This window comes from Haliaeetus albicilla, chromosome 3 (genome assembly GCF_947461875.1).
Source record: "Haliaeetus albicilla chromosome 3, bHalAlb1.1, whole genome shotgun sequence".
In the NCBI taxonomy this organism is placed as follows: Eukaryota; Metazoa; Chordata; class Aves; order Accipitriformes; family Accipitridae; genus Haliaeetus; species Haliaeetus albicilla.
The window spans coordinates 55025631-55053550 of record NC_091485.1 but is presented as its reverse complement, the minus strand read 5'-3'; the positions used below and the strand labels follow the sequence as shown (position 1 = coordinate 55053550).

Here is a 27920-nt window from a genome sequence, read left to right as displayed (position 1 = left end):
CCCTATAAGAGCGCTGCCGGCGGCAGCCCCTTCTCCTCGCCTCGCCGCTCGCCTCGCCGCCCGGTGGCCGCGCTCCCGCCTCCGCCCCCAGCTGCCGCAGCCCCGCGCCCCCGGCCCGCTCCGGCTCTGTCTCTCTCTGCCTGTGCCCTCTCGTCCCGGCGCCGCGCTGCGCTTCCCCCGCCGGTCGCCCCCGCAGCCTATGGCCCTGGAAGGCGCCGCTGCCGCCGCCTGTATTTCTGCTGTAGGTTCCCACATCCCTCTTTAAAAATTCCGCCTAAAAAGAGAAGACGATTTACCAAATCTTTCGGGCCGTTATCTCACGTGAGTACCGGTGCCGGGGGCCCTGGCGCCCCTGGCCTCCCCGCCGGGCCGGGGCTCGCGTCCGCGGGGGAGGCGGCGGGCGGGCGGGAGGGAAGCGGCGACGCCCACCCCGAGCTCCGGAGCGGGCCGGGGCGTCCCCTGACACCGGCGGCGGGAGGGAGTGGAAGGAGCTCTCCCCTCCCCGGGTCTGGGGCTTGGCGGCGGTTGCGGGGGGGGGGGGGGTGGCAGGCCCTTGTTCCTCCCCCCCCCCCCCCCCCCCCATGGAAGGAGGGGAAGGGGAGCGGTGGCCGCGGCACCCGGGAAGGGCGGAGAGGCGCCTGGCGGCCGGCACCGCCGCCAGCCCCCGTGGCGGTGCCGGGCGGGGAGAGGGGGATGGGGCCGGTTCCTCCCGCTGCCCTTTCTCCGCCCGGCGGCGTGGGGCGAGACCGGCTGCCAACGGCGGCGGCAGATGGAGAGCGGCGGGATGAGTCAGAGCCGAAGCTCCCCCTCCTCCCCGGTGCGCAGCGAGGCGCCGGGCGATGCGGGGCCGCCGCCCGGGGGGCGAACGGGCGGGCGCCGGGGCCCCCCGCGCCCCGGCGGGCGGAGGGGGTCAGCGGCCGCCACGCTAACATGGCGGACAGCCCTGCGTGTGGGAGGCGGCGAGGCGGGAGGGGGAGGCCGGGGACCGGGGCGAGGGCTGCGCCGTGGCCGCCGTTCCCCCCCTCTCCCCCGACCCCGCAGGGCGCGGGAGGGCGGCGGGGCCGCCGGCTCCGCGGGGAGCGGGGGCTCGGCGGCCGCCCTAACATGGCGGATTCCTGCGGAGGGGGGCTGTGTGGTGTCTTCCCCCTCGGCAGCCGGGGCAGTGCCCCGCGGCGGGAGACCCGTTCCCGCCGGGCGCTGCTGCCTCTCGCAGCGCGCCCCTTCCGCGGGAGGCGGCGGGGGGCGTCCTCGCCCGGACCCCTCCAGGAGAGGGGCTGCCCAGAGCCTGCCGTGCCGTCCCCTCGCCCTGTGGCAGCCGCCCGGGCTCGGGATCACTGGCTCCCGCGCGGGTCTCGGCGGGTCCCTTCCCCTCGGGTGCACCCGCACGCAGGCAGCTCCGCCGGGCCCGCGGGGAGCAGCTGTGTGACATGCTTCGAGGCTGGGCTGGCTGGCGGGGGGGCATGGCCGTGGCGTCTCTCCTCGCTTGCTTCTCAGAGGCCATGTTGTGCGTCTGTAACAGTGACTATCCATCCGGGCTTCCACTGTCACGCTCTTTTTTCCCCCTCACCTGAGCTGTGCCTGCGGGCGCCTGCACGAGGCCTCACCCCGTCCCCCTTGGCACGGTGGACGTGGGGGCATGCCAAGGAGCAGGGCGGCGGCGCAGGCCGTCAGGGCACCGCACAAGTTGTAAGGGCATTGCACAAATGATGCTTTCTGGGACGAGTGCTGGGATGACGGGGCAAATAGCCTTCACACAGAGGGGCTGGGGGGTCCTCCAGCATATGGGAAGTGGAGCCCTTGACTCCTGTTAGCAGCCTCCTCCCATTGCCAGCGGCGTTAGCTGGTCGTCTCAAGGACGCGCATTTTCCCTCTCCCCTTGGTCAGTCTGTTAGTGTAGCAGCAGGAGGTTTGGAGCCACCAGTCCTTCTGGAAGTCTCTTGGTTGAGCCTCAAACTCCTTGGCTTGGCTGCCTCCGCTAGTACTTGTGGTCCAGTCGGCCACTGCTGCACTGGTGGCTTTCGGAAAGTATGGAGAAGAGGGTCCAGTCGCTGCTCAGCTGCCAGCTGGGTGCGTGTGTGTAAAGCATGTGCATCTGGCTGTCAGGGTATCCTCTGTGTGTGTGTGCTCGCTGTGGTGCCATTCCCTGTTTGGTGGGAGGTCAGCGGAGGTGCCTGCTGCTGGTTGTAGGGGAGCTGGAAGTACAGTGTGGGAGTGGGGGGCTCATGCCTATGTAATGGAGATGGTGCAAACGCAGGAACATGAGGCAGTGTTATGGCTTATTACTAGACAGCACTGCAGGTCTTCTCCATTTGGCAGTCTGGGCTCGTTCAGAGCCCAAGAAGATGCATATCTGTGCTGGGGGGACCCTAGTTGTGGTGAAGAGGGAAGTAAGTGAGCTTAAATCTTCTTTTGAGTCTTTCTGCAGTGCAAAATCCTGCACAGCCGACATGTGCCAGTAGGCAGGAGAAGCGCTGCGTTTCAGACCTCTGCAGCAGTCTCCGGTGACTGAGCAGGATTTGATTGTGTAGTCCCAGTCGAATATAGCCGCCCTGAAAGAAAACGCTGCGTGGCGTCCAATAAAGCGGGTTAGACCTGCCTACCCTCCCAGCCAGACGCATGGCTGGGTCTCCTGCTTGGCAGTGGGTTGTGGGGGAGAGTGCTGCCCCACTTCTTCTGCCCTCACCCCAGCTGCTGGATTTTTGGCTCTGAGGATACTGCACTTGCCCGCTATTCTTCCTTGCGTAAATGAGGGAGGCAGCAGTGCTGGGGGGGAGGTGGGGGTTGTGAATAATGGTGATGGTAGGAGGGGTTTGTTCCAGTCTGGACTGGTCCAGTCTAGTTCTTTCCTTCCTGTCACCGTGTGAACAATGCTGCTGCTGCCGTGGCTGATGCTTGCGACACGGCAGCCCCCTCCCCATGTGCTTCAGGCTGTGGTGAGCTCCCTTCCCTGCCTGCTCTGCCTGCTGTAGGCTGAGCCCCCCGCAGCCAGGCAGCCTGCTGCCCCCCGCCGGGCCTTGAGCTGCGGGGAAAGGTTATTAAACCCCAGAAAAATAAGGGTCTTCACAAGACTTTGGGAGAGGACGGGTGTTGTTTGGTGGTGAACAGCAATAGGAACGTTTCTCCCGTGGGGACAGTTTTACTGGAGGCAAGAGGCAGGCTTACCGCCTTTCTGCACTGCAGCCTGCCCCCAGGCAAACAGCTTGTGCCTCTCGCTGCTCCCTGTGCTAGAAGGCTGGTGCAGGTGTGTGTCTGCAGCAATGCTGGGCTGTACAGTCTGGAAATGATTCCATCTCTAATTAAAGGAGAGACAGAGTGCTCTGGAAGGGAATTAAGACCGTCCCTTCCTGAAAGGGAGGCTTAATTGTGTAATGGACTAATTTGGGTATAATGGCAAGTTTCAGTTCAAAATGCTGTTGATGTAGCGCAGGAGCAAGAGTGTGGTTGATGGGAGAATTCCGCAGGTACATGCGTTCCCCTCGGGACCTGCTTTCCCCCAGGTACTGCTTCACCACAACACCCTGGCCCTGATCTGGAAAAGGCCTATTGTAACAGAAGAATAGCTGGTTGTTTTTTGTGGACCAGAGTAACTTTGGTGCCTCTGAGTCTCTCAGTTGGTGTAAATGTGCAAGGTCATTGTATTGCTAGATTTGTAGGGTTTGGTGCACAGATATTAGCTCGGGTCACTAAAGGGTCTCTTTTTCAGAAATGGGGAGGTGCAGTGGATCATTTTTTTTTCAAGGAAAATTAATTGGTGCCCAGTTTTGTAGTCCTGTCTGTATCAGACATGGGGAGCTGAGGGGGCCAGTGAGTTGGAAAGCCTGGCCCTGACTAGCCTGCTGGCACTCATAGGACTTGCTGCAGGGGTGCAGTTGTTCTGCAAAACTATGCACTGTGGACAACTGGTGGTTATTTTGTTCCTCAGGTGAGTGTTACTATTCAGGTATGAAATACAGCATTGCTGGTCGAGCTGCAGTCAAACTTGAGGCACCTGCTAGTAGAGTGTACTAACAGATGATATATAAATATGTACATATAGGTGTCACTTGAGTATTACAAGGCAAAGCTGCTTTGTTGATTATTCCTGCAACTCAAAGCTCACTGTTTAGCAAAGAATGCTTTTATACCTACTTTAAGACCCTTAAACAATGAACACTTCTTTGTGGCTGATCACGTGCAATTTTTCTAAAACTGGGTTTGTCCATATGGGTTATGGACATCTAATATGCTTCTGCTGCTTAAAATGGTAGTCCTGCTCTGCCACAGTACAGCAAACTAACTCTTTGTCCTGGTTAAAGCTGAACATAATTACTATGATTTGAAAGGTTCTAATCATACAGTTTTCCTTTCTGAATATTTAATATTGGCAAACCTGCACAAAAGAGGGCAGTCAGACTGTTTTCTATACATTTGTATAGATCCTTCAGATAAATAATTCCCTTTTAAAAGAAATTCTGAAGGGCAATTAGAATTCAGCACAGCTCATAGTTGACTATTGCTACAGAAAATGAACGGTTTTCATTCCAGCTCCATGGGAACTTTCACTGCACACTTCCTTCTTGGGACATGTGAGAATATTTATTGAAACAGTACTCCAGGTGATATTTGTCTGAAGCATGGCTTTTTAAGTTTTGCACTAAAGGTCATGTGCTCTCCCTAGAAGCACCTGTTTTTAATGACTTGTTTTGCTGGGAAGGTAAACTTAATTCATAATCACTGGAAAATTTATATGATTTCTTGAGTATAATCAGAACAGCACCAGAAAATAGTGGAGCTACTAGCTAATTTTACAAAAGTAAAGTGTTGCCAGCTTTTAAAACTGTTGTGTGCATTCTCTGAGAACTAAATGGTTACTGACTTCTTGCTTTAGTGGAAGAAGGGGATAAGATTAATTACACTGCATATATATTAATTCTACTGGCAAAATTCCTTAATATCTCAATTAATTTTGAAGCACTGAGGTTTATTTTTAATGTTATGTGCCACTGAATGCTAATTTATATGGTAAAGCTGAAGAGATTGCTCTGTGGAGTTGCTGTGGAACAGTTACCCTCAAGTTGCGTTCACTCTGTAATTCAGTACTTTATAGGGTATACTAGTTTAGTTTTCTAGTACCAAGAATAAGTGGAAAAATACACTTCAGCAATTTGCTTAACTGTAATGCGGTTGAAAAGATGATCATTTGGGTTAGGTGATTCCCAGAAGCCAGGTTTTTTGTAGTTGGCACATGTAGTCTCATTTAAATAATGAGAGCAGCAAAGATTTATTTTTACAATAGGTTGGTACATCCCATGTTTCATGCCATAGACCACAGTGAATTTGTAGAAACTTCGTTGTATGTTGGGTTTACACATGACCAGTTCTGAACTGTATTTTATTCCATGAAAATGATGGTTCCTTTTAGAAGGAATAACTCTTCAGCAGTGCTGGTTAATATTTTCTTGACTGCTTTTTATGTTCTTTGTACTGTTTTATGTGATTGTTTTACCTTAATTTGAGTAAACTAGCCTTGTACTTTAAAATGCTGCTTTGGTGTTGTGTGTAATAGCCTTTAAGGGCCAGCTGAAATGTTTCCTCATTCCTGAAGGCAAGCATAAGTTTCTTTTTACTGTCTTGCTCATCTCTGAATTTGTCTATATGGTGTTCAGTTTCACTATATAAAGCGCTATTTTTCACCCACATGCCATGTTCATTCACAGCAGAGGGAGAAAGAACGTGGCAAGGGAATTCTAAAATAGAAAGGAAGTGGGGAGGGGAAGAATCACAGTGGTTACAGGGTTAAAAACACTTCTGGGAGGGTAGTCCATTATTAAGACTTACTACCCTAAAGCAGGATCATGTAGAGCTCTTTGCCTTTAGTTTTGAAAATCTTCCAGTTCAGGCTATGAAAGATAAGTACAAACAAGCAGTTTCATGTGCCTAATTCATGTGTTTTAGCAGTTCTTCATACATCTGACTTGATCTGGCTCAGAGTTTACATTCACTCTTGAAAACTGGGCATTTTATGTGATTATCAACTTTCATGGTGGGGTGTTGCAAACCTCCTTAAAAGCACTACTGAAAAGGCATTTGTTATGTGTTTTAAGATAAAGCTTTTATTTTGTTCTGGCTATTAAATTTATTTTTGTATGCATTTTCTCCCGCAGGGCAAAATCTCTGATCAAGTTTACAACTATCCAGAGGGCTTAGGAGAAGTGCTTTATAGAGAACAGTTCGACTTCAACGCTGAGCCACCTTGGGAACCTAGCTGATGATAGTAGGGTTCCATCTCCTAACTTGTCCATGTAAGTCTCTTTTCATCTGTATGCAGCAGGAGGATAAGCACTTCCAAAAATACAGAGTGTATTGGCTTTTTGATAAACAAGATAACTGTCTTGATGTAGCTTATCAAAATTTGAAAATAGTGGCATGCATATTATATGGGGCTTTTATTCAAGGGGAGACTATAATTTTTACTCACCTAAAACTTTTCTCAACAGAATTATCTGATGAATTTCTGAGAGACTTAAACATGTGTGAGTAAACTTTGCAAATAGAGTGAGTTTTCTGAATTAGGGCTGTTGGCTGCAGAAATCCTAAAATAAAATACTGTAACTTCAGTCTCTCAGTGGCAATTCTGACGTCATGAATTGGCACTGCATGACTGTTAACATCAAATTGTGATTTGCCAAGTACTGTGTGATTTCTTAGGGTATTTTATACTGCAATAGTTAAAATTTGCTATTGTAAACAATGCTGATCATGAAGGGTGTGCCTTCCCAAATGCCTCTGTCCATTATTTGCTAATTACTATCCACTTCCACAAATAGATGTAGTTGAGCTACAGCAGAATGTGGAATTCTGTGTTGGATGGAAATCGTGTACCAATTATAAATGCCTTTACATTTTTTTTAAGAGACAAATAGTTATTAAAGAAAAACAAGACCCATGATGACTGAAAACAAATGAATGCCCATAGCTGATCTTAAGGAGCACAGAAAACTCTGGAATGTGTGTGGTTATCCTGTTCTGTTAACATAAAACAATAGCTTTATGTGGTTTTCACAATAGCCATAAATGTGCTTCTAATATCTCAGTTAAGCTGACTTTATACAGTATTACTTTTTTCCTGTCTAGCTGAAGGCATTTTCGTTTGGCTTGGTACCTATAAATTATATAATGCTTTTTAATGTAAAACTTGAGAATGAGAATGATTAAATGCATCTAACTGAGCCAGGTGCTTTTTAAAGACCACAAAGAGTCCAAATGCTAGTTGTGTTAGTATGTCTCTTATTAAGGTATTTAATGTAGATTACCCTATTCTTTGAAAATACTGCTGTAAGGGAGGCACAGGGTGAGTTTGGTTTATCATGATTTCTGGCTTTATCTCCAGAGGTTATATTCTTTTTGTTTTGTTTGAAACTTACTGAATTAGCCGCATATGTCTGGTTTTATGTAGATGACTGTTCTATTCAAATGAATACAGTTAACACTGAAAATTCTCTGAATATCAGTGTTACTTTGTAGGTGTCACATGATCCTTATAAGCAAAAGATCTGAGAAAATTGTTTCTCTTGTTCAGTTTCTGAGTTTCATCTCACTCTTGTATGTGGGTAGAACTCTTGCGTGACATTTTGCACTTCCAACAGGAATAAAGTAGTAAAAAGATAGGAAAGGCAGAATAATGGTTAGGAAGGACAAGTGAATAATGTATAAAATTTTAAGATACTGTAAATGCGTTTTAACTCCTAAAACTGTTGTGAAGGAATCTTGGCTTTGAAGTTTTTTTCTTTGAGAAGGCTGTTCTGGTACCTTCATTGAGACTATTCTTTCTCTAACTGGTAGACTCATGTGCTGCTGTGGCAAATAGTGCAAGGTATAGCTTGTCCTAGAATGGAAAAGCCACTGCATTTGCTGTATTTGTAGCTGAATGTTCAAATGATCTGTGTGTTTATTTTGAGCTTGGCTCTATTTTGTGTTCAGTAATAATATACTGTACACAAATATAAGTAGTTCAGTATTGAATGTAGTGGTGATGTGCATAGCAGTAGTCTGCAAGTGTTTGTCAGTAAATCTGTACCTGTTTTGGTGTGCTGAAGCATAGGTAATTGCCTCAAACACAGCTAAGATGCAAGTTAGCTAGCTGACTGGTAGTCTGAGCCCTGTTCAACTTGCAAAGTGATTTAATGGGAAAAAGGTCAATTGAGCTTTTAAATATAATTATTAATATTATGTTCCACTGGAACTCAAATAAGTCTTCTGTCTGGAGGTGTACTTACATTCCCATTAAACTTGCTTCCTTTTTATAATTCTCTCCCTCCCACTTTTGTCCTTGTATTACACTGGCCAAGGAAGAACTTGGGATTTAGTTCTGTCTTGCTCTTCAAGCTCTGACTTCCTGAGCAGTCTGGCAACTGTGGCCTGAAGTCTTGCTCCTTTTGAAATCTGTTCTATTTATTGCCACATCTGGTTGACGGAGGGAATTAGTGATAGAAATCTGATCTGTTAATGAGCCCTGTCTATACCAAATGGAAGCAGTAGTTATCTGGACTGGCTATCCTTTAAAGCTCTCTTGACTTTGTCTAAATAGAACTGGGTGTTGATCGGGGAACAGGAGAGTTTGGAGTTTGGCGGGTTGGGGGGCATTGGGGAGGCCAAATACTAATATTGACTAAGCAGGTAAGAGAATAGGGTAGGGAAGTAACTGCTTGCACTTCCATGAAAGAGAAGTGCTGGTATGGTTCCACAGAAGTATGCATGCACTGACAAGAGTACTCATCTTTGTAAGCTTTGCTAGCTTATTGGCTTTGAATAATGTATTCAAACTTCAGGAAAACAGAAGGAGGTTCTTGAAAGCATCATTCCTGTAGAAGAGGTCAGATGGGGCATTATTTCTAGTATCTTACCCCTTTGCTTGCTTACTTCAGCAGACATGCTCTTGTTACATGGCTCGTTTAACTGTGTTGAATACTCCTGAGAAAGGTAGGATGCAACTAACCTAAGCTGTACAGGTACTCTGCTATGACCCTCAGTGGATTTGTACTGAGAGGCAACTTGGGTAATGCAAAATGTGCACTGCCATTGTAAATAGACACCTGTTTCAGCATTGCCATCAGTTGGTTAGTGGCTGCATTCAGCTAACTGAACTATAAGGATGTAAGTTGGTGAAATGGCATCTTGGAATATTTTTTTAAAGATAACTCCCATTATAAATAGGCTTTTCCTCCACTGAAAACAGAGGTCTTGTGTTTCTACTTTTCTAGTATACCTGTTGTGTATTTAATTGCCAATGTTAACGATAAAATGCTTCTACTTTTTGATCTGTTACCCCTGAAGAACCAGTATTATAAGGAATGTGAGATGAATGTATTTTACCTCTTTATGATTTTTGCATCAGCATAATTGTTAATCTCATAAATATTTATTTTGCTTAATAAGACATGTAGTTGAAAGCATTGGGAGTCCCTTTGGTTTGCAGATACTTTGTTCTTTGCAGAGGAAGTTTTTAATGAAAGAACCAAACCTCAAGGTTTTTGGTGTTTTTTTCAGGCCAAACAAGATGTACTTCTGACAATGTAAAGAAAAAAATTGAAAATTATGTGTTTGTTATGGATGCTTGCATATGACAAGCATGTGTTTACTTAGTCACTTTTCAGAGCATTTTAATTTTCTTCTATTCCAGATGTCTGCATTAATTGCAGTGTTTAAATATGTAAACTTTAAGATAAAAGTTCTTCATCTGGGAAGTCATTGTGTTAAACCCTAAAGAGCCTGAGGATATAAAGGCTTACTTCAAAGAAAGTAATTGCATGCCTATGTAGAAGTCTCATACCACTTGACAGCTTTTGTTTGCCCTAAAATATATGCCCTGGAGCATTGTGCAGACTAACATTTCAGGTGGTAAAATGGGTGGTGTTACCACACTAAGTCTGTCAAATCATGACTTGCAGCAAGTCAGCACTTCCAGCGAGGACTGAACTCTGTATTGTAATGATTTATGACTCTTCTTACAGACATAGAAGAAGTCTTAAATCATCCTCTTGATTTCCTTCATTTGATCTTTCACAAATTTTATCATTGATTCTCCCCCCTCAGGAGGAGGGCCAGGGGCAGTCAGAAAAGAGTAAGGTTATAGCGCAATCCCAAATCCTGTTGCAGGTCTTAACCCCTTAAAGAAACATTTCTCAAGTATGCACTGTTTTGTGGTGGTGCTGTAGCAGTGCTGGTAGGAATTTCAGTTTTCTCTTTGTAGGTTGTTCTTTCTATCTTGTTCTCAACAAGACTGAAAAGATGTAATTTCTTCCAGAGCAGGAGAAATTGGAGAAGAGAGGAATAGGCTGTGACTGAGGACAGAAGTTGGTAGGCTAATGTTAGCTTTTTTTACTAGATGAGTTTTGCTAAATGGAAAAGCTTGGATGTCACAGACATGCTTAGAAAAAGTAATTGCTGTTTAGCAGCCTGGGAGAGGTTATAGTAGGTTGTTTATGGTTTGTTGCAAGCTATTCTATTAAGGTTGTACTAGCATGGATTCCTTTTCAAGATGCTTTTGGATGCATGAACTACAAGGGACAGTGTCTGATTTAGGAAATTACCTTGATCAAAGCTAACTTACCAGATAAGTGTTCTTTTTGTTGTTGTTTTTGGGGAGTTAGTGGTAAAGAGGCCTTCTCCTTCTGTGCTTTACTTAAACTGGTTCTCCCCTTCCTCCTCACAGGATTTCCCCAAAAGTAAAAGGGCAGCTTTTGGAGGAAAGTATTGTTTTACACCATCTCTGTCTGAAAGCTATAGACAGGAAAGCCATTAACTATGAAAAAAACTTTATTTTGAGAGTACTGCAAAATTAGCCTAAATCTACTCCAGTGTAACTCAGGTGAACACCAAGACTCAGAGGAAAAAAAAGCTAGGTAGTGTTTAGACCAAGTGAGCTTCTTCATTATATGGGGCGCAAGCAATTAGCCTGCAGGGTGGGTGTGTGTCTGGTGAGTCTAAAAATCTATTCAGTGCTGTGACTGGTTCCACTGGGTGTAGTGAGACCTCCCAGCAGTGCAGATTGGTCATGTGCATTCATTGAGAGGAAGGGACTCTTGACTATCTGCATGCTTTAGAGTGTAGGAAATGCCTTATAATAATAAAAAAAACCCCAAACACCAAAACTTTAAAATCTAACTAAGTAGTACCCTTGTATATACAGTAAATCCTTAAAATGCTTTAGTTTTGCCTTCAGGCTTTTTAACAGGTTTGTACAATATGTCAGGGAATTGTGAGCTTATGATCAGAAACACGGAATTTGTCCAACTTGAATAAACAATAAAAAGAAGCTCAGATGTGAGGCTTCTGCCAGCCCAGTCACTTCTCATGTACGTTCAGTTGCAGGTACTTGCAGTATTTACTGGTTGGATGTGAGTGGGGAGGGGGAAAGAGGAATGGGGATCATGGAAACTGTGCTGTGCAGAGTTACTGTGTCAAAATGTTGCAACTGAGTTTTGTTGAACTTTTTCTGAAGTCATAGGACAGATTAGATGCCTTCTAAAAAACATGACATTTAGATGCAGCACAAAACATATTTGAAATTTGAAAATTTTCCTTTAACACACCTCTGTGTCACAAAAGGATTAAAAAACTTCTGTTTTTTGAATGGTTAACAGATCTGCTACATTTGAATAATCTGCTGAAAATGGAAATTGCTTTGGTCTTGCTGTGTTCACAGTGGTTGGTTTACTTATTCCTCCCTTTGGGTATTATTTTTCTTGCAAAAAGATGACTGAAGTGCTATTATTGTAGAAGAAAAATTTGATGTGTTTATTACACAACCAGCAAGTTCCTGAGGATGCATAAAGTACTTTAAAAATTAGCTAAACATTAGGCTGTTTAAGACATAGTATAAAGAAATCATGCTAAAAGAATTAAACTCTGCTGTTAGCTTTTTTCCTTCTGATCTTCATGTTTTGAATACTCCAGAACTATATCAAATTTTCAGTAAAATGATGGTGCCAGCTTTTCTTGGGGGGGGGGGGGTGGGCAATGGGGCAGGAAAACAAACCCCTTTTTGGTACTCTGCTCCAGGAAATCACAGATGTTTTATGGAGGTGAATGTGTTGAGGACTTTGTGTTAATCAGCTAGCAAATCAAGGATACTGATGAAGTACCTGTTCAGAGGGTGACAGTAGCTACCTAAACATGACTGTGATGTCCGTGTTTGTTTCACTGATTCCAAGTCAAACTTAGTTCACAAGCTTGTTTTTTTTTTTTGTTCAGTGGTTTTTTTTAGGGAGTTTTAGCTGTTACAAACTTAAACTGAGATGCGACTGACTGAAGGCGTTTTTCCTGGTCATAGTGTCTACCACCTAGCTGTTGTTCATATAATTGTAATTTACTTAAATCCTTACATCAATGTAATAATTATCTTGCTCTTTTGTGATTGTTTTGGATCTTCAGGATTCACTTAAATAAGCATATGACTCACTGTATGTCTGAGACAACTATGTTCTTACCTGGCATACTTGTCTTTATCATTCAGCTTCTGAATATAACTGAAAATTCTTGCTACCACTGAGTTAAATTCACCTGGTAGTAAATACTTCTCTTTAGAAACATAGGTGGCATACTTGAGTTATGCAGAGAGCATACAAAATGCTGCTGGCTCATTTCCCCATTATTTGGTGTAATGACAAGTAGGAGCAACTGCTACTTGGTTGTCTTAGTATTAGCTTGAGCAAAAGTAACTTTGTATGATTAACAATGTTGACTTGTGTTGCAAATTGTGGATATTTTTTTTTTACTGTAGCGAAGTGGTGGAAGAAACATGAGACAGAGTGAATACCATGGCCTTCTGACCATTTGAATCCAAAATTATCATCTTTGCTTTTAGTGTCTTAGTGAAGCATTTTTTTTACCTTCAGCTGTAATGTTTCTGGTTTCTATTAATACTTTTAATTAGGAAAATAATTTTGTTATTTTAAAGCCAAGTACAGGTGGCTCTAGAAAGCAAACATCTTTTTTTTTATAAATACTATGCAACTTTTGTTGATAGATTAAAAAAAGTCTTGGGTGTTCATGTAAAGGAGGAATCTAGTTAGCTGGCTGGTTTTGATCAGTCTTGTGTTAGTCATAAAGATGACAGTTGAAACAAAGTCTGGTCAGTCAGTTTTTATAAACTAATAAACTGCTTTTAAACAAGACCTACAACTCTAATGGAATGTAAACTGCAGATTGTTGTATTCATCAAGTAAGGCTGATGAAGGTATATAATCAGCTGTTGGTAGTTTTCTGCTGTCTACTGTTTTTTACTTGAGACTGACTAATCCATATTCAAAGACTGTGTATATTTCACAATGTTTTCTGTCTTTGGACTTTGTTCATTCAGGTTATCTTTTGGAAAAAACACTCTTTATAAACAACATAAAATTTGCAGTGAAGGTCTGAGGAAAAACGAGATGCAAATAAAGCTAGGCTCGAACTCTTACTTTCTTTTAATACCAGTTCCACATACTGAGATTAATTGTCATTTTTAAAACTACTTCTAGCTAGTGGCTTCTTTCTGTTAACCTCTATTGAAGTAAAGATTTTTAAATGTTGTAGGTAATCTTAAGAACAGAACAACAAAATAAATGTCTAGTAAATACAATGTGTGAAGGCAATGGTTATAAATAGCATCTAAACAACAGCCAGGATGTTAATACAAATATGTGAATCTAACAAATATTAATGCTAACATTTAATCAATAAACTACAAGTTTTCTTCAACAAATTCAGAAATGTGTTACAGACAGTTTTCCAGTTGCATACTTGATTACTAATGTCACTTAAGATCTGTACTTAAGAATAGCTGAGCTGAGGTGTTTGTACAAATATGCTACACTTGTAGTATTTTCATAGTTTGCATAAGCTCAACACAGATCAGTGTGCATACAGTCTGGGATTCTTCTCAAGAACAGCCTTGCATCAGTTGTTTCTTACCTGTCTTTAAGTTTTGAAGTACGCAGCTTTTGTTTTATCCTTGGCTTCCGTAGAATTGCTCTGTCCGTACCCCTGGCAAATGGAGAGTGAACAGAGTAGGAAAAAAAAAAAACAACTTTGATTTTTGTAGAGGGGGTGTGTATGTTAACTGTTTGTAGAAAGCTCTTACTAATTTTTAAGTAGTGGCATAGTATGCTTTGTGCCTCTTTTGCCATTAATTTGTATTTTCTTTGTACAGTTTGTTGCATAATTTAAGGACCCGGATATAAGGCTTGGAAGCCCATCCCTTGTGTTTCTTGGTTTATGACTGTCGGCTTTGTGGAATACGGCTGAGATGAAAGGATTTCTTGAGGATGCAAATTACTCCATTGGTCTGTTGGATGAAGGAGCAACTCTTGCAGATGTTATTGACAACTGTATTTATGAACATACTCATGTAAGTTTTTTGTAAGTTTTCCAAATCTTTGGTTTAGTTCTCTAAGTCTTCAAACTAGGTCAAGGTATTTAGCACTGATGAGCTTACAGCAACAGAGGAACAGTTGGCTAAAACTCACCTTACAAAGTAGTTTCCTCTTCTAATTCTACTTCTTTGCTGTTTGTTTGCCTCAGGTTGAATTTTGTTGGGGAAATTTGGGCAACAGTTGTTACCTCCCTGAGTGTGGCTAGCAGGAAAGTAGTCTTGCTGCTGTAATTAAATGCAGGTTCCCATCTCATTCTCTCAAGAGATTTTATTATCGGTGGGGTTTAGACCAGGAACCTGAAATTGGGCAAGTGGATATTGCTGAGTTAGAAACATTTTTGTTGTTGTTCTTTCCCTAAAAATATGTCAAAATTTAGACAAATATGTATGCTGAGCCAGTTTAAAGCCATGTTTAACATTTCTGTGGTCGATCACAGTTGTATGGTTATACATCTTCCCGTTACCCTTCTCTCCGTTGGAAACATGGGTATGAGCATTCTGTGAGGTGCTACCTTTTTTTTTTTTTAAGAAAATAAACTGGTCTAAAAGCTATTAAGGTTTAGCAATCTACTGGAAAGAAACTTAAATAATTCTGTGTATACAATAGTAGTTTTATTGAATAAGGCTTTATTCACTTCTTAGGAAGCAGGAAGATGTTGTAGCCTTTTGTTTTATAGACAAGATTGTAGAAAAAGTAAGCTTCAAAAAAAATTAAGTTTGATTAAGCAAATCCTGTGTCCTTAACATGCCATACCTATGAGTTGTTCACTTTTCCCTTGGTTTATCAGAATTAATGTTCAAATGCAAGTGCTCAACTATAGTACAGCAAATAGCTAAATCCCGTGGCCTTCTGAACTCAGGTGTAGGATTCCCAAATCCTGATTCCTAATATTCTTTTTCTGTCTAGCAAATAAATAGGTAAACTACTGGCAACATGTCATGTCTCCAACCACTGGCTGGCTCACAGAGGATAGCTGCCTCCTGCTGCTTTCATTTACTCCTTTAGCTCAAGGGGTAGAGGCCTGTGTCATGGATCTAAAGCTCCAGATCCCATTCCTGCTGGTGACCCGTACAGGGGGTCAGTATGCTTCCACCCGATGGAATTTCTATTTGTGTTTTTTAAACAGAAATAAAGACATTGTATACAATAAGCCACAACATAGTTTCATATCTGCAAAAGTCAAGGGCTAGAGTTGACATTTGATGTACAGTCTTAATTCAGATGGATCATATATTTTGTGATGGTCTTTAACTGATAAACAGTAGGCCATTCTTTTACAGGAATTTTACTGACTGCACATTATAAACAAATATAGAATGATCTGTTTGGATTTCAATCCACTACATCCACATCATGACCTGATATGAGAAAGACTATGGTAACAGATGTACAAGGGGGACTGTTAACAGTTTCCAGAAAAGTGTCTGTGCATTTTCTTAAACATTATGTACTTGACTCTGCAACCTTAACACAGAGTTTAGTTCTTAAAATTCTGTTTGAACTCTGTGCTTCACAGTTGTGGAGAACAGTCTCAAACTTGACTTCCTGAATTAAAATACTATCAAACAAATTTTTAGTGAAATGAGCTATTAGCTAGATGTTAAAATAATGGTAGAGCATTAGATTTTATTCCTTGTATAATAAGCTATAAATTATATTGAAACTGGAAGCTTTCAACCCAGTGGATTTTCTTCCTCCAAAAAGTTGCAGTCTTCTGAAAATACAAAGTTGGAAGAGATTTGTAACCTGTTCTGTATTTTTAGATAAAATCAGCATTTGGCATTTAAGTAGTGTCTTTTGTTCAGGAATCTCAGAATACTGTCTAAATAGCATTCATAATATCTCTGAAGTGGTAGGTATTCCCTTTGAGGTTTTTTTAGAACTAGTTCAAATTGCTAGGTGAAAGTAAAAACAAAAGCATTGTTCGTGGTCAAACCTAAAAGTTAATAGCAGGGTGAAAAAACCGTACGTAATTCTTTTAAGACTGTTTCATGGGTTGTTTTTGTTTTGACAGCAAACCCACAATTTCAGACATTTTATTTTCTTATTCTTCCTTTTTTTTTTTAGGCTGGAAAAAGAGCATTTTATGTTGGTGATCTTGGAAAGCTGGTAAAGAAGAACATACAATGGCAGAACGTGATGGCACCAATAAAACCATTTTATCCTGTAAGATGCAATTCTACTCCAGGTGTACTCGAGATTTTGGGAACCCTTGGCGTTGGATTTGCATGTTCCAGTAAAGTAAGTTTTTATTTTCTGTGTATCCGTGTGCCTTATTTTCTTCCATATGTCTGCTGTTTTAAAATCAGCTTTTTGGTATTAAGTGCTATGGTTATAAATAGTATAATTTAAATTGTGAACTCCTGTGTAACTGGTTGTTGAAAATCTATACTTCTATGCTAGAAGCAGTGGGTAGTTTTCCTCTTTAGTGTGTTTGACTATTTAGTACACTACTAGAGCACATCTAAAACATTCAGTAAAGATACTGCACTGGACTGTGTCAAACTCTGTTATGCTCTTGTTTTTCAGTCTGAAATGGCATTGGTACAAGACCTGGGCATTTCTCCTGAAAACATTATATATACAAATCCTTGCAAACAAGCTTCTCAGATAAAGTATGCAGCGAAAGCTGGGATAAACATAGTGACTTGTGACAATGATATTGAGCTGAAGAAAATTGCACGTAACCATCCAAATGCTAAGTAAGTATCAAAATTCTGGTTTTGCTTTTTATGTGAGGGGAAACTTAATTTTGCCTGTGTTCTGGGTTGTTTGAGTTGCAAGCAAGGTACATGGCTTCTTTAATACCATTCTATTTTTCTCTTCTCTGTCTCCTTTGAAGGTAGCTTTTTTGTAACTTTTCCCTTACTGGGTCTTAGCTTCCTAATATGATAGTAAGGCCCTTGTTTTGGGAAAAATCTTGCATTTTGATTTCATAGGGCAATCTTTACATAAAAAGGTTTCAGTGACTGAAGTTCAGAAGTCGGGCATCTCATCATGTGCAAGTACATCTTCCTCCTTCTCTATTGTGGCTTCAGTGTTTTCTTTCAGGGTATTCTGTTTGGATATTAGTGGCTTCAGCTGCAGTCAGGGCTGAGGCTATTGGCAAATGAACATGTGCATCAGGTCCCATCTAGGCTTTGGGCACGCTCTGCAGGTCTATTAAATACACCTACAGATATTTCCCCACTATTAAAAGAGTGAGAAATTTGACTCCGGGTCTATTTTTAGTCACTTCAGTATAGGCCCAGGTGCTTTCTGTAGGGAAGTGATGAAAGCTGATGTTCAGGTTAAAGACGAGAATTTTATTGCTGCCAGTGTATCGTGGTCTCTTTGGACTGATGGGCATTCATGCCATTAAGAGTCACATCCCTCACATATGAATACTTTGGCTGTGGGCCATACCTTTAAGAAATTTGGAGTCAGAGCTTAAGTGACTGTTACAGTGCTTTCCAGTGATTAATGAGGTATAACTTCCCACCAATGTTATCAGAGCACACTAAGAAACTGAATTCCTGACATCCTTTACAAAGCCCTTGGTTCTAGATAGTCCTTATTAAAGTGTCATGTCTTCTCCCAAAACTGGACATAGCTGTAGAACTGAGAAGACTTTACCAAGTTCAGTATCTGGAGACTCTGCTCATCCCACCTAGTTACTCCCTCAAGAGTCAGTATTGGTGTTGCTAGTGAATACACTTCATCCTCATGGAAGCCTCTCAGTGCTTTGTATGCTGGAGAGTACTTCTGTGCAAAGAATGCTATGTATGATAAATGTGTAAAATGCTGGCCTTGACATACTCCGTGCATTTGAAAGCCTTGGCAATTCTAAAGGTGTCTCATGTCATTAGTGTTTTACCAGTTATCACTGGTGTCTTTAATGTTTTGTTAGTTTTTACATTGATTTATTTCCTTGAGTCTAACAGCCTCTTTTAGAAGATGTTGTCTATGGCAATGTCCACAGCAAGAGAAGTTGGGATGCAGGTTTCTCTTGAGCTGGAGAAACTGTAAAGTGGGGAGACAGAATGAAGGAGTTTCATGAGCTAGAGAAAAACAACAAACTCTACTTCTTTTCAAGGATCCCATAATCTAATATTTTATACCAAGTACAAGAAACTCAATTTCTACAAAAGAACTGCAGTTTGCCATCTAAATTTTCTAGAAACCTGATCTCCAGCTCTCCTACTGGGTAGAGATTTGTTTGCTTGTTTTATTAGAATTCTCTTACTCAGGTCATTAAAACTTGGATGCTGAAGTGACAACTATGAATTTTTTTCTTTCTCTTCCTTGGTGTAGTTTAAAAAAGCCAAAGCCTTTATATAGCCTTGTTCTTCCTATGTATGGTTGTTATAGCTAGGTTGTCTTTTTGTAGATGAAGCTAATGATGCTTTGGCTGAGGAAATCCTGCTTAGAAAGCTGTAATTCTCCTTATTTTCTGAAAATTCTTGTAACTTTCTGCACTAAACTCAGTAATGGGTGGGTCTCTCTTTATAATTGAAGTTTCTACCTTTGGAAGTCTTGGCAATGCAAATGATTGCAAATTTTTTTTCTTTAGGAAAGAGGAGAAATGTCAGAAAGGAGTCCTTAGTCTTTCATTTCTTTATACCTTTGGATTTTTCCAGGCAAAGTTCTAACTGCTAAGGTTGCTGGTGTCCTAAGAGTTCTAGTAGAGGCATGGTTGTTATAAGTATTAATGCTTCCTTAAAAATAAACAAAAGAACCAAACCCCAAACACACATATCATCCTCTAGCTCTGGTCTAACTGGCTGAAACCCAGGAAGAAGAATCCTACTAGATTTCTAGAAGCCAGAATTATTATTTTTTTAGTGCAAACCATTGAATAAGTTGACTCACTTATAATACTGCCATAACAATTAATCAATGAAATTTAACATTGTATGTTTTTAAGAAATGGTTTTGTCTAAACTTAATATGAGGTTACAAACCATAATATTATGGATTTGAAATTTTTTTACATTTTAAAGAGTTTAACTTTTGACAATTTTTGTTATACCTAGCACTTTTTCCAAATGCCTTACAAAATATTGACTACAGATTTCTTGAACAGAATTGTCTGTGCAAGTGGAGAAGCAGGAAATGAGAGGCTAGTCAGAGTTTCTCAGGATGAAGTGGTATAAATTAAAATTAACAAGGATTTCTGGGCAACCTGTGTGAGAACTTAGGATTTTTTTTTGCTTTTTACAAAATGCATTTTAAACACATCCTGAGACATTTGGAAAGGGCTTTTAGAACTCAAGGTAGCTGTTAGGCCAACATGTATTTTGTAGTGGCTAGGCTAAGTTTTGCTTGTTGCATGTCTTGAACTGTTTCACTTTGAGTGCAGAGCTTCTACCACTTGTTTATGCCCTCCATCTTGGTTAACTGTAGTGTGCTCTGTGCAGTCTGTGTGTATGTCATGACACAACTTCTGTTTAGTTTACCACATGGCTAATTAATTCATCCTTATTAGGGGCTGGGGAGGGGGCAACTTTCTTAGTCAACAGTAGTTTGAATTTGTGAGCTTTGGGGATATACCTCTAGAAGTTTTGATGTGAACATGCCTTTGCCACTCAAGTGTTACTTTGATGTAGAAAACTGTCAATACTGGTACTGCAGTTTGCCAAACCTACCCAGAATGAGGCTTTGACCGGAGGGAGGAAGGTGTTTCGCTGCATGAGACTGTAAGAGGTGGTACTCATTGCCTCCCTGTTCCACAAGTGCCCTGGAAGAAGGGGCAGGGAATGGACTGACACCCCCACCCCATCCCTGGTCTGTGTCCTCAGCCAGGAGGGGAGGTAGAGGGATGTGGCCAGGGTGTGCTTTCAATGTGTCAGCCTGGTGTTGTCCAGATGCTGAGTTTTACCAAATCTGATACATGACTGACTAAAGGGGAATCTCCATGCTCTCCTCTTGGCTAGAAAGGAGGACAGAGATGGGAAAAGCATGTTACAGTCTTAATGGTTTTATGAGGAATTATACTTTATGAGAAGGTAACATTCTCTTTTATTACAGCACTCAACAGACTCTTGCTGCTACAAAAGAGTCTTAGTTGCTGCATTTCGAAATCCCTTGTCCTTGTTGGCTCCATGTTTTAGCCCCTAATTGCTAGTTTTTTCTCTGTACAGGATTGTTTTTATTAGGTTCACTTGACTCATCCATCGATGGAGCTGGAGTACTGACAACATAATCAACACACTTCTGACAGTCTTCAGGCTTCACATGTGCTGATGATGTAAACCAACTGCCCCAATCATCTTCCCCTTCTCTTAGGCTCTTACTGCACATTGCCACAGAAGACATTACTGCTGATGAGGAGATGAATATGAAGTTTGGCACCACCCTGAAGAACTGTAGGCACCTCATGGAATGTGCTAAGGAGTTGGGAGTCCAAATAGTTGGTGTCAAGTGAGTAACTTTATTGTTCTCTGCTGGCTGAGCAGATGTTTGTATGATGTACTCAAGACGTAGAATACGAAATAATTTTTCCCTCCCCCCTTTGGCAGTATTTTACAGGGTTTTAAAAAAAAAAACTTTTCAGATCATGAGTTTCTGCTTGCAAGCAAAGTAACTATTACAGACATCAAAACAATTTGAAATAAAGTATCAGAAATCCTTCTGTCAGCATAAAAGCAAAGTTTAGAAGCCTCTCCTATTTTCTAGCTGTACTTCTGAACTTTTGTGGTAACTTGATTTGTATTTTTCCAGCGTAACAGAAGTGCTAGTATAACATGGAATAGCTTGGACAGACTTTGAACAAGATGAACGTGAGGTGGATTTTCTAAGAGTTAGGTCCTTATGTCACTCTTTGATCATATCAAGACAAACTACTCAGATAAGCTTTTGACTCGCAGATGGCAAGAATGAATCCTACTGTTCTGAGAGCTTCTAAATGATCTGTAGTGTTTTAATTTGAAGTTTGAGAAAGATTTTACTATATGGAAGAAAAATGCATGCACAAGTCTTCTGTCTACCTTTAGCTACTAAGGTATCACATGTTCATGTCATGAATGTTTTAAGAAAGCAACCAAACAAGTAGAAGAGGGTGGGTCATCAAGACAAAAAGTATTTAAAATGGAAGCCAGATTTTGAGGATTTAAACCACAATTGTTCTGATGTAAATATGTTTGAAACTGATGTTAAATTAAAGTATAAACATACTATAATCTTTACAAATGACAAATATATTTAAAAATTAGATGATACTACTGAGAAAATATACCTCATAAATATCTAAAGTAACTTTAACAAAACTCACATGGCTTTTGTGCATTTTCTTTATAAAAAAAAATTAAAAATCCACATGTGGGTTCATGCAAGTAAGTCTAAAAAGTGACCTTTGCCTCAAAATGGCATTCCTTAAAGGAGTAGACCTGGAGTAGAGAGTGTCATGGCTCAGATGGGTGTGTGTATGGTCTGTCCAGAACCAGCATACCATACTAGTCTTTAGGAAGCTCATGGAAATGTTGGCGCTCATTTTAGCACCTCAGTTACTAACAGTATTATGGTAGTACTTAAACCTTTTGGACAAGGAACCAGTGGGGATTCAGGAGTCTGTGGGAGGCATCAGTACTTCTCTGCCTCTGATGACCTGTTCACCAGCCTGTTTGGCCTTGCTGTGAAACTAGGACCTGGCCTGGGGTGAAGAGGCTTCAGAACAGGTTGGCAGTGGGACACACCTCTCCTCACCTTCTCCCAAATGTTGAAGAGAGTAGACAGTGTGCACAGTACAGCCTTAGCTTTGAGAAGAGAACTGGATGGCCCAGGAGAGAGGGTATACTGGTGAGGCAATATGGAGTAGGTTAAGAGAGGAGAGACTGTATACAGGTACTGTTAGCACTGACACCCACTGAAGAACAAATTTTAACCACTTTGATAGTGAAGACTGAAAGGTTCAGTAAATCTGTTGTTATTTCTTAAAGACAATATTATAGGACATTCTTAGCATGAAGAGCAAGACAGGTCTCAAGTACAAATCCAATGGCACAGAAGGCAATCTTCTGAGCTTATTCTTTGCACAGTTGCTGTATTATGTAAGGTTGTCTTGAGCCACTTGGGAATGAATTGCTTCCATTGCTGTTTTAGATGGTGAAACAGTTTGCTTGGTCTGAAAGCTGCCACGGTTCAGTGTATTAACTGCATTTTTATTCCTTTCAGATTTCATGTTTCAGGCTCTTGCAAGGACCTGCAAACGTACATTCATGCTATATCTGATGCTCGGTGTGTGTTTGACATGGCTGTAAGTAGATATGTATACACACATGCAGTTGCTACAGTAGAGGATCCATTCTGTTCTAATCATATGAGCAAGCCAACTACGTTATTTCAAAAAATATATCAATGTGGGAAATGGAACTTTTGGTAAGGGACTAAATACTCCATTGTGAGACATGTGGTTGAGGTAAAACAAACTTCATAATCCTAATTGTGGACAAAGGTTAATGAATGCTGTCCCACTGACAGGCAATAGCCTTGTATGCTATTTTCAAATAATAAATTTGTTTCCCACTTTTGCTAAAGGCTTTTTGAAATTCAAATCTGTCCTGCAAATACACTGCTGACATTTTTAAGTTACATTAAAATGTTAAGCATTTGTATGCTGGTTTTTTTGTGATATAACCACTAATTTGGTGCATGTGATCTCTGAGGCTAATAATAACTAAACATCGTAAGAAATAAAGGTGTCATGTTGTGGGGGGATATCCAAATTTGGACAAAGAGGAATGGATTTGTTGGATGCTTCAGATGACTGAGTCTCACATGTTCTATGTGTATTTCTCATAGTGCAAAATTCAAAAATACCTTCTCTGAACATCTGTCTTCCTGTAAATGAGAAGGTTATAAACTAAATAGAGAAGACTGTAAGTCTTTTTACTCTTACTGCTGCAGTTAGTGCAATAGCTGTGACTGGTAACACATGGAGGGCAGCAGAACTAAAGTTCTCACTGATTGTGCAAATTTGTTGTAGCAGTCTTGTCACGTAAGCACTATCCAAAAGATGTGCATTACACATTTGTAAATTCCTAAAACTTTCTTTTGTCAAAATATACCACCCTGTTCAACAAATACTGTCTGAATATAACAAATGCCATGAGATGGGAGTTGATGTTGCTGTGGAACTTCTATGTGAGAATTGTGTAGCAAGCCTCTGTTGACATCCCAATGCTATTACTTCTAGGTTTAATGGAACTATAATTTTACGATGCCTTTACTCCATCGCTAGGCATACTCTGCTAAATATGCTCAAAAGTATAAGTACATAGAAAACAACCACACTAAGGATCAACAAAAAACATTTTTACAGTTACAGTTGTCCGTGTACTTATGTTCTGCCTATGCATTTTTTAGGAAGAATTTGGCTTTAAGATGAACATGTTGGATATTGGTGGGGGCTTCACAGGTTCAGAACTTCAACTGGAAGAGGTATGCAATATACTGAAAGTTGAAACTCTTAATTTTGATTTAGGAAGTTGAAGTGGTTAACCCTTCAAACTGCAACTAACATTGATAGCTGAAACCTATTCTAAATTCCATGTTAGACTGTAATTCATAAGATCCAAATAATTGGTTTTATATTCTTATCATGGGTAGTGTAATCAGTCCTTGGAGGTGATCATTATTTCTTTTTAATCCTGTTCATATTGGGTGAATGCTGACTTAAGCATATCACAGGTTAAACTACTATGCTAAGCCACCTTAACAATAGTAATTCAATTTTTTGGGGCGGTTGACTGTTATTGTCCAACTGGTTACTGTATTGCATGGTTTGGGCCAGGATTGCTTAGCATGCTTTGGATCATAAGCCATAGTGCTACTCTAAGAAAGTTTCTGGTGCTTTCCTTTAGAACTGAAGACTAAAGGTCTTGCTTTTATCTTTGCTTTGTCTAGCCTTTGATTTGGCCTAAATAGGATCTTTAGTATGCAGTGGCACATAGACTAACCTGTTTACGCTATTACGTTCTCTTAAAGACAAACTCCTTGAATGTAGGACAGTGAAAGTGATTCAGTGAAAAGTTGCTAAGAGCAATCTGGGCTTTTCTTAGTTCTAACTGTTCTGTTACTTGTCCAGAATACTTGTTAATCTTCAAATATCTGGCTTAAGATTTGAGCATCAGTATTAAATCATTTCGTTTCTAATACAACAATATTCAGAAGTGATCACAAAAAGGTCCTTTCCTTGTTCTTCTGGGTTCATACACAATTTTACATTATCTGTTGTGCTGGACAAACTTTGAAATGACTTGCGCAATCTTGAGTGTACTACAACTTGAGCTTTGGCTGGGAGGGGGGACTGTGTAGTACTCAGACTCATAGTACTCAATCTTCAGTGTTCAGCAGAATGACCTATTTTCTTAAACGCTTCTGTAAACTTTGGACCTCTGGTAAGGGCACTTCTCAGAATAGAGGAACAGAGTAAGCTTTTGGTGTGCTCACTAGAACTGTTGCTGGCTGAAAGTATGTGTGTATCTGATACATACATAAGCTGAGTTTCCTTGGTCTTAACTCTGACTTCAATTTCCTAGGTTAATCACGTCATCAGGCCGTTGCTGGATGTCTACTTTCCTAAGGAATCTGGTGTTAATGTGATCGCAGAGCCTGGATGTTACTATGTTTCATCTGCATTTACTCTAGCAGTTAACATCATTGCAAAGAAGACTGTTGAGTATGATAAACTTCTTCCTTCTGGAGGTAAGGGTCATATTCATCTTTTACCTGTTACGGATCAATACAGATAACTGCCTACTCTTAGTCAGGATGGACTAGTTGGTCTCAGCATATATTTAACACATTCCCTTGTGCTTCCACTGTAATCCACCTTTGGGGTTCTGACCATATGTTATCTGTGTATCTTACTTTCTTTGTTATGTTGTGTCACCACTTACTAGGTTTCCTTCCTAGGTTACATGTTTGCTTACTAGGTTTGACTTCTCAATGGTTAAACCTGTATTGGGTGCTTTACAGAAGGTATACTAGAAGGTTCTGTATTATAAGAGCATAGAAAAATGTATCAGAGCAAGCTGCTTCTCTGCTAAAGTAGAAATTGGATTTATATTCTTAACAGTGATTATTACTGAAAGTATTAATTTTATTACGCCTCACACTTAATGTTACAACTGAATTTATAATCTGGTCTCATACAGATTGCTCTGCTCGTAATTCTCCCATTCCAGTATATATGGAACCCCCTTGTCAGGAGAAAGCAGTTGACTTAAGTTAGATTGCAAAAGGACTACTTATGACAAAAAATGCATGCAAGACAACTTCTTTTTTACTTCCAGTGGAGGAAACCAGGAATGATGATGAACCAGTATTTACGTATTACATAAATGATGGTGTTTATGGTTCTTTTGCAAGTAAATTGTCTGAGAAACTGAATACTATCCCAGAGGTTCACAAGGTGAGTCCTCCTATATTCTTCAGAGATAGTCCTTATTATCCTTATATTTTTAATACAGATTTAAGACTTCATATGTATATAATTATGTATTGTTTATAAAATTATCCTTATGTATATTTGAAAGTTTTCTGATTCAATAAACTGAAGCCTGAATTACCTGGATCATTTCCACATAGAAATACAAGGAAGATGAGCCTCTGTTTGCAAGCAGCCTTTGGGGTCCATCCTGTGATGAGCTTGATCAAATTGTGGAAAACTGTCTTCTTCCCGAGTTGAGCGTTGGAGATTGGCTGATCTTTGATAATATGGGTTCTGGTACCTTAGGTGAACAGTCTACCTTTAACGACTATCAGAGGCCACTGATTTACTACATGATGTCTTTCAGTGACTGGTAAGAAAATTCTTTTGGTAGTGGCAAGGTTGTTTTCAGTTCCTTCAAGAGTGTGCACTTACAGCCAAATATAAATTATATTTGATGGCAAATATCGGAAGGTGTAACTGAGTGCAAGAATGTGCCTTTTTAGTTTGTGGGTTTGATTTGTTTTGGTTTTTTTTTTTACAAAATTATTGTCTGACTTTTGCTAAGACTAAACTGAGAGCTGTGATAAAATGCCTACTTTGCTCTGAGGTTGACAAAGGAAAGCAAAATACCTAATGTTGACTGAGTTCAGTGGTAGTCTTGTAAAGCCTTTTACTGTTTGATGTCAACCTTTGAGCTTTCCTAATACTAGTAATTGGAACTTGCGTACAATGTTAGCACCATTGTTGTAGGCAGGAAGGGCAGTAATGCTGTCGTGGTGATGGTGGGACCTGGGTTACCTGTTCTAATACCAAGGCAGCCAGGACCCTGCGCTTCTGCCAGTGGAGAGTCACGGCCTCTCTGTGTCTGCCAAGCACTTGAGTAGCTGATTCTCCCTTCTGCTGAGGCTGGGGCCAGCCTATCTAGGGACAGTAGACTTCAAATGCTATATTCAAGGCTGGTTTCTGATGTGAAATTGTACATGAAAACACCTTATTACAACTCTCACCCTTTTCTGCTGCAGGGATGAGATGCAAGATGCTGGAATTGCTTCAGACACATTGATGAAGAACTTCTTCTTTGTGCCTTCTTGCATTCAGCTGAGCCCAGAAGACCGCTTTTCCACTGCAGCTTAAACAGGCATTAACGCTTCATTTAGACCTGCAGTTGCAAGTCTGTAGTTTGTCTGGTCAACATTCCAGTGTGGAAGAAATGGAACAATCTTGAATTCAATTCATTCTCTTCAAAACTTGAAAAAATAGTAATAGCTAATGGGGACCAGGCAAAACGAGCTACAGCTACAATTCACTGGGGGGTGGGAGGGTTAGATAATGGTGTCCAAATTTAAAATCAAGTTCATTCAACCCCTGAGCGTTTAAATATGCAACAAAATGGATGACTTAGTGGAGATGGAAACCCATCACTTGGGTTCTTCAACAGTTTACATACAAGTACACAGTTTTTATACTAAGGATTCCTGTTAGAAAAGTCTTGTAAAGTTATTGTCTTTTGCCCAGATATATCAAATGTCAGTGGGAGACCAGTGTGACTTCATTAGATGTTTAGTGTATTTAGAATGTGTAAATTTGTGCTTTGAACTGTAGTTTAATAAATGTAAAATTGCATCATAGTATTTGTTGTATTTGACCCTTGATGTATCCCTTGTATGATTGCAATAAAACTTTGTGTAGATTTTACTGTTTTTCAGGTTAACTTTGGGAGGGGCTAGGCACAAGAGGTAGCTATAAAATAGATGTATACATGATTGTTTTGAGAAGCCTTCTTTTCTCTAGCCCATTATTTCAGTTTTGTATTAAACCATAAAAAAATTTAAGATTGATAAACCTGTATGAAGTGAAAGTCATGTAAGTTCCTGGAAGGCTAAAAAGGCAATTTGTGGTGTGTTTTTTAGCTATGATCTTAGATTCAGTTCTTAACACCAACCAGCAAACCTGCAATAGATAGAGGTGTGCACAGAAGAAGCAGTCTTTTAGCTAGTGTGCATGTAGTGCCCCTGAGGCAGCATGGGTTCACCCAGCTCTGCAAGTTGTCACAGAACCTTTAGCTTTTTCTGTTTGTTTTTTTTTTTTTAAATGGCATTTTTTGAAGTCTAACT

At 40.9% G+C, this 27920-nt stretch overlaps 1 protein-coding gene across 2 annotated transcripts; it reads left to right on the top strand.

Annotated features, from left to right (window-relative positions):
* Positions 1-23: 23 nt before the first annotated feature.
* On the top strand, positions 24-27501 carry AZIN1 (antizyme inhibitor 1). Of its 2 annotated transcripts, XM_069779818.1 has the most exons (12): positions 24-321; positions 6144-6281; positions 14171-14368; positions 16461-16634; positions 16923-17095; positions 20661-20795; positions 22545-22626; positions 23736-23810; positions 24911-25076; positions 25667-25785; positions 25962-26176; positions 26829-27501. In XM_069779818.1, exons 3-12 carry the CDS (start codon positions 14267-14269, stop codon positions 26938-26940), a joined length of 1353 nt encoding a protein of 450 aa, XP_069635919.1. In that variant the 5' UTR covers positions 24-321; positions 6144-6281; positions 14171-14266; the 3' UTR covers positions 26941-27501. The 2 variants fall into 2 exon arrangements, with proteins under 2 accessions (XP_069635919.1, XP_009916924.1); XM_009918622.2 differs by lacking the exons at positions 24-321; positions 6144-6281 and adding an exon at positions 15300-15470.
* The last annotated feature ends 419 nt before the right edge of the window (positions 27502-27920 follow it).

Bases quoted from the DNA above. Each gene is read 5' to 3' on its own strand.
- AZIN1 (XM_069779818.1), top strand. From the start codon at position 14,267: ATGAAAGGATTTCTTGAGGATGCAAATTACTCCATTGGTCTGTTGGAT. The intron at 17,096-20,660 runs GTAAGTATCAAA...CCCTTCTCTTAG, and splicing joins CGTAACCATCCAAATGCTAA to GCTCTTACTGCACATTGCCA. The intron at 25,077-25,666 runs GTAAGGGTCATA...TTTTACTTCCAG, and splicing joins TAAACTTCTTCCTTCTGGAG to TGGAGGAAACCAGGAATGAT.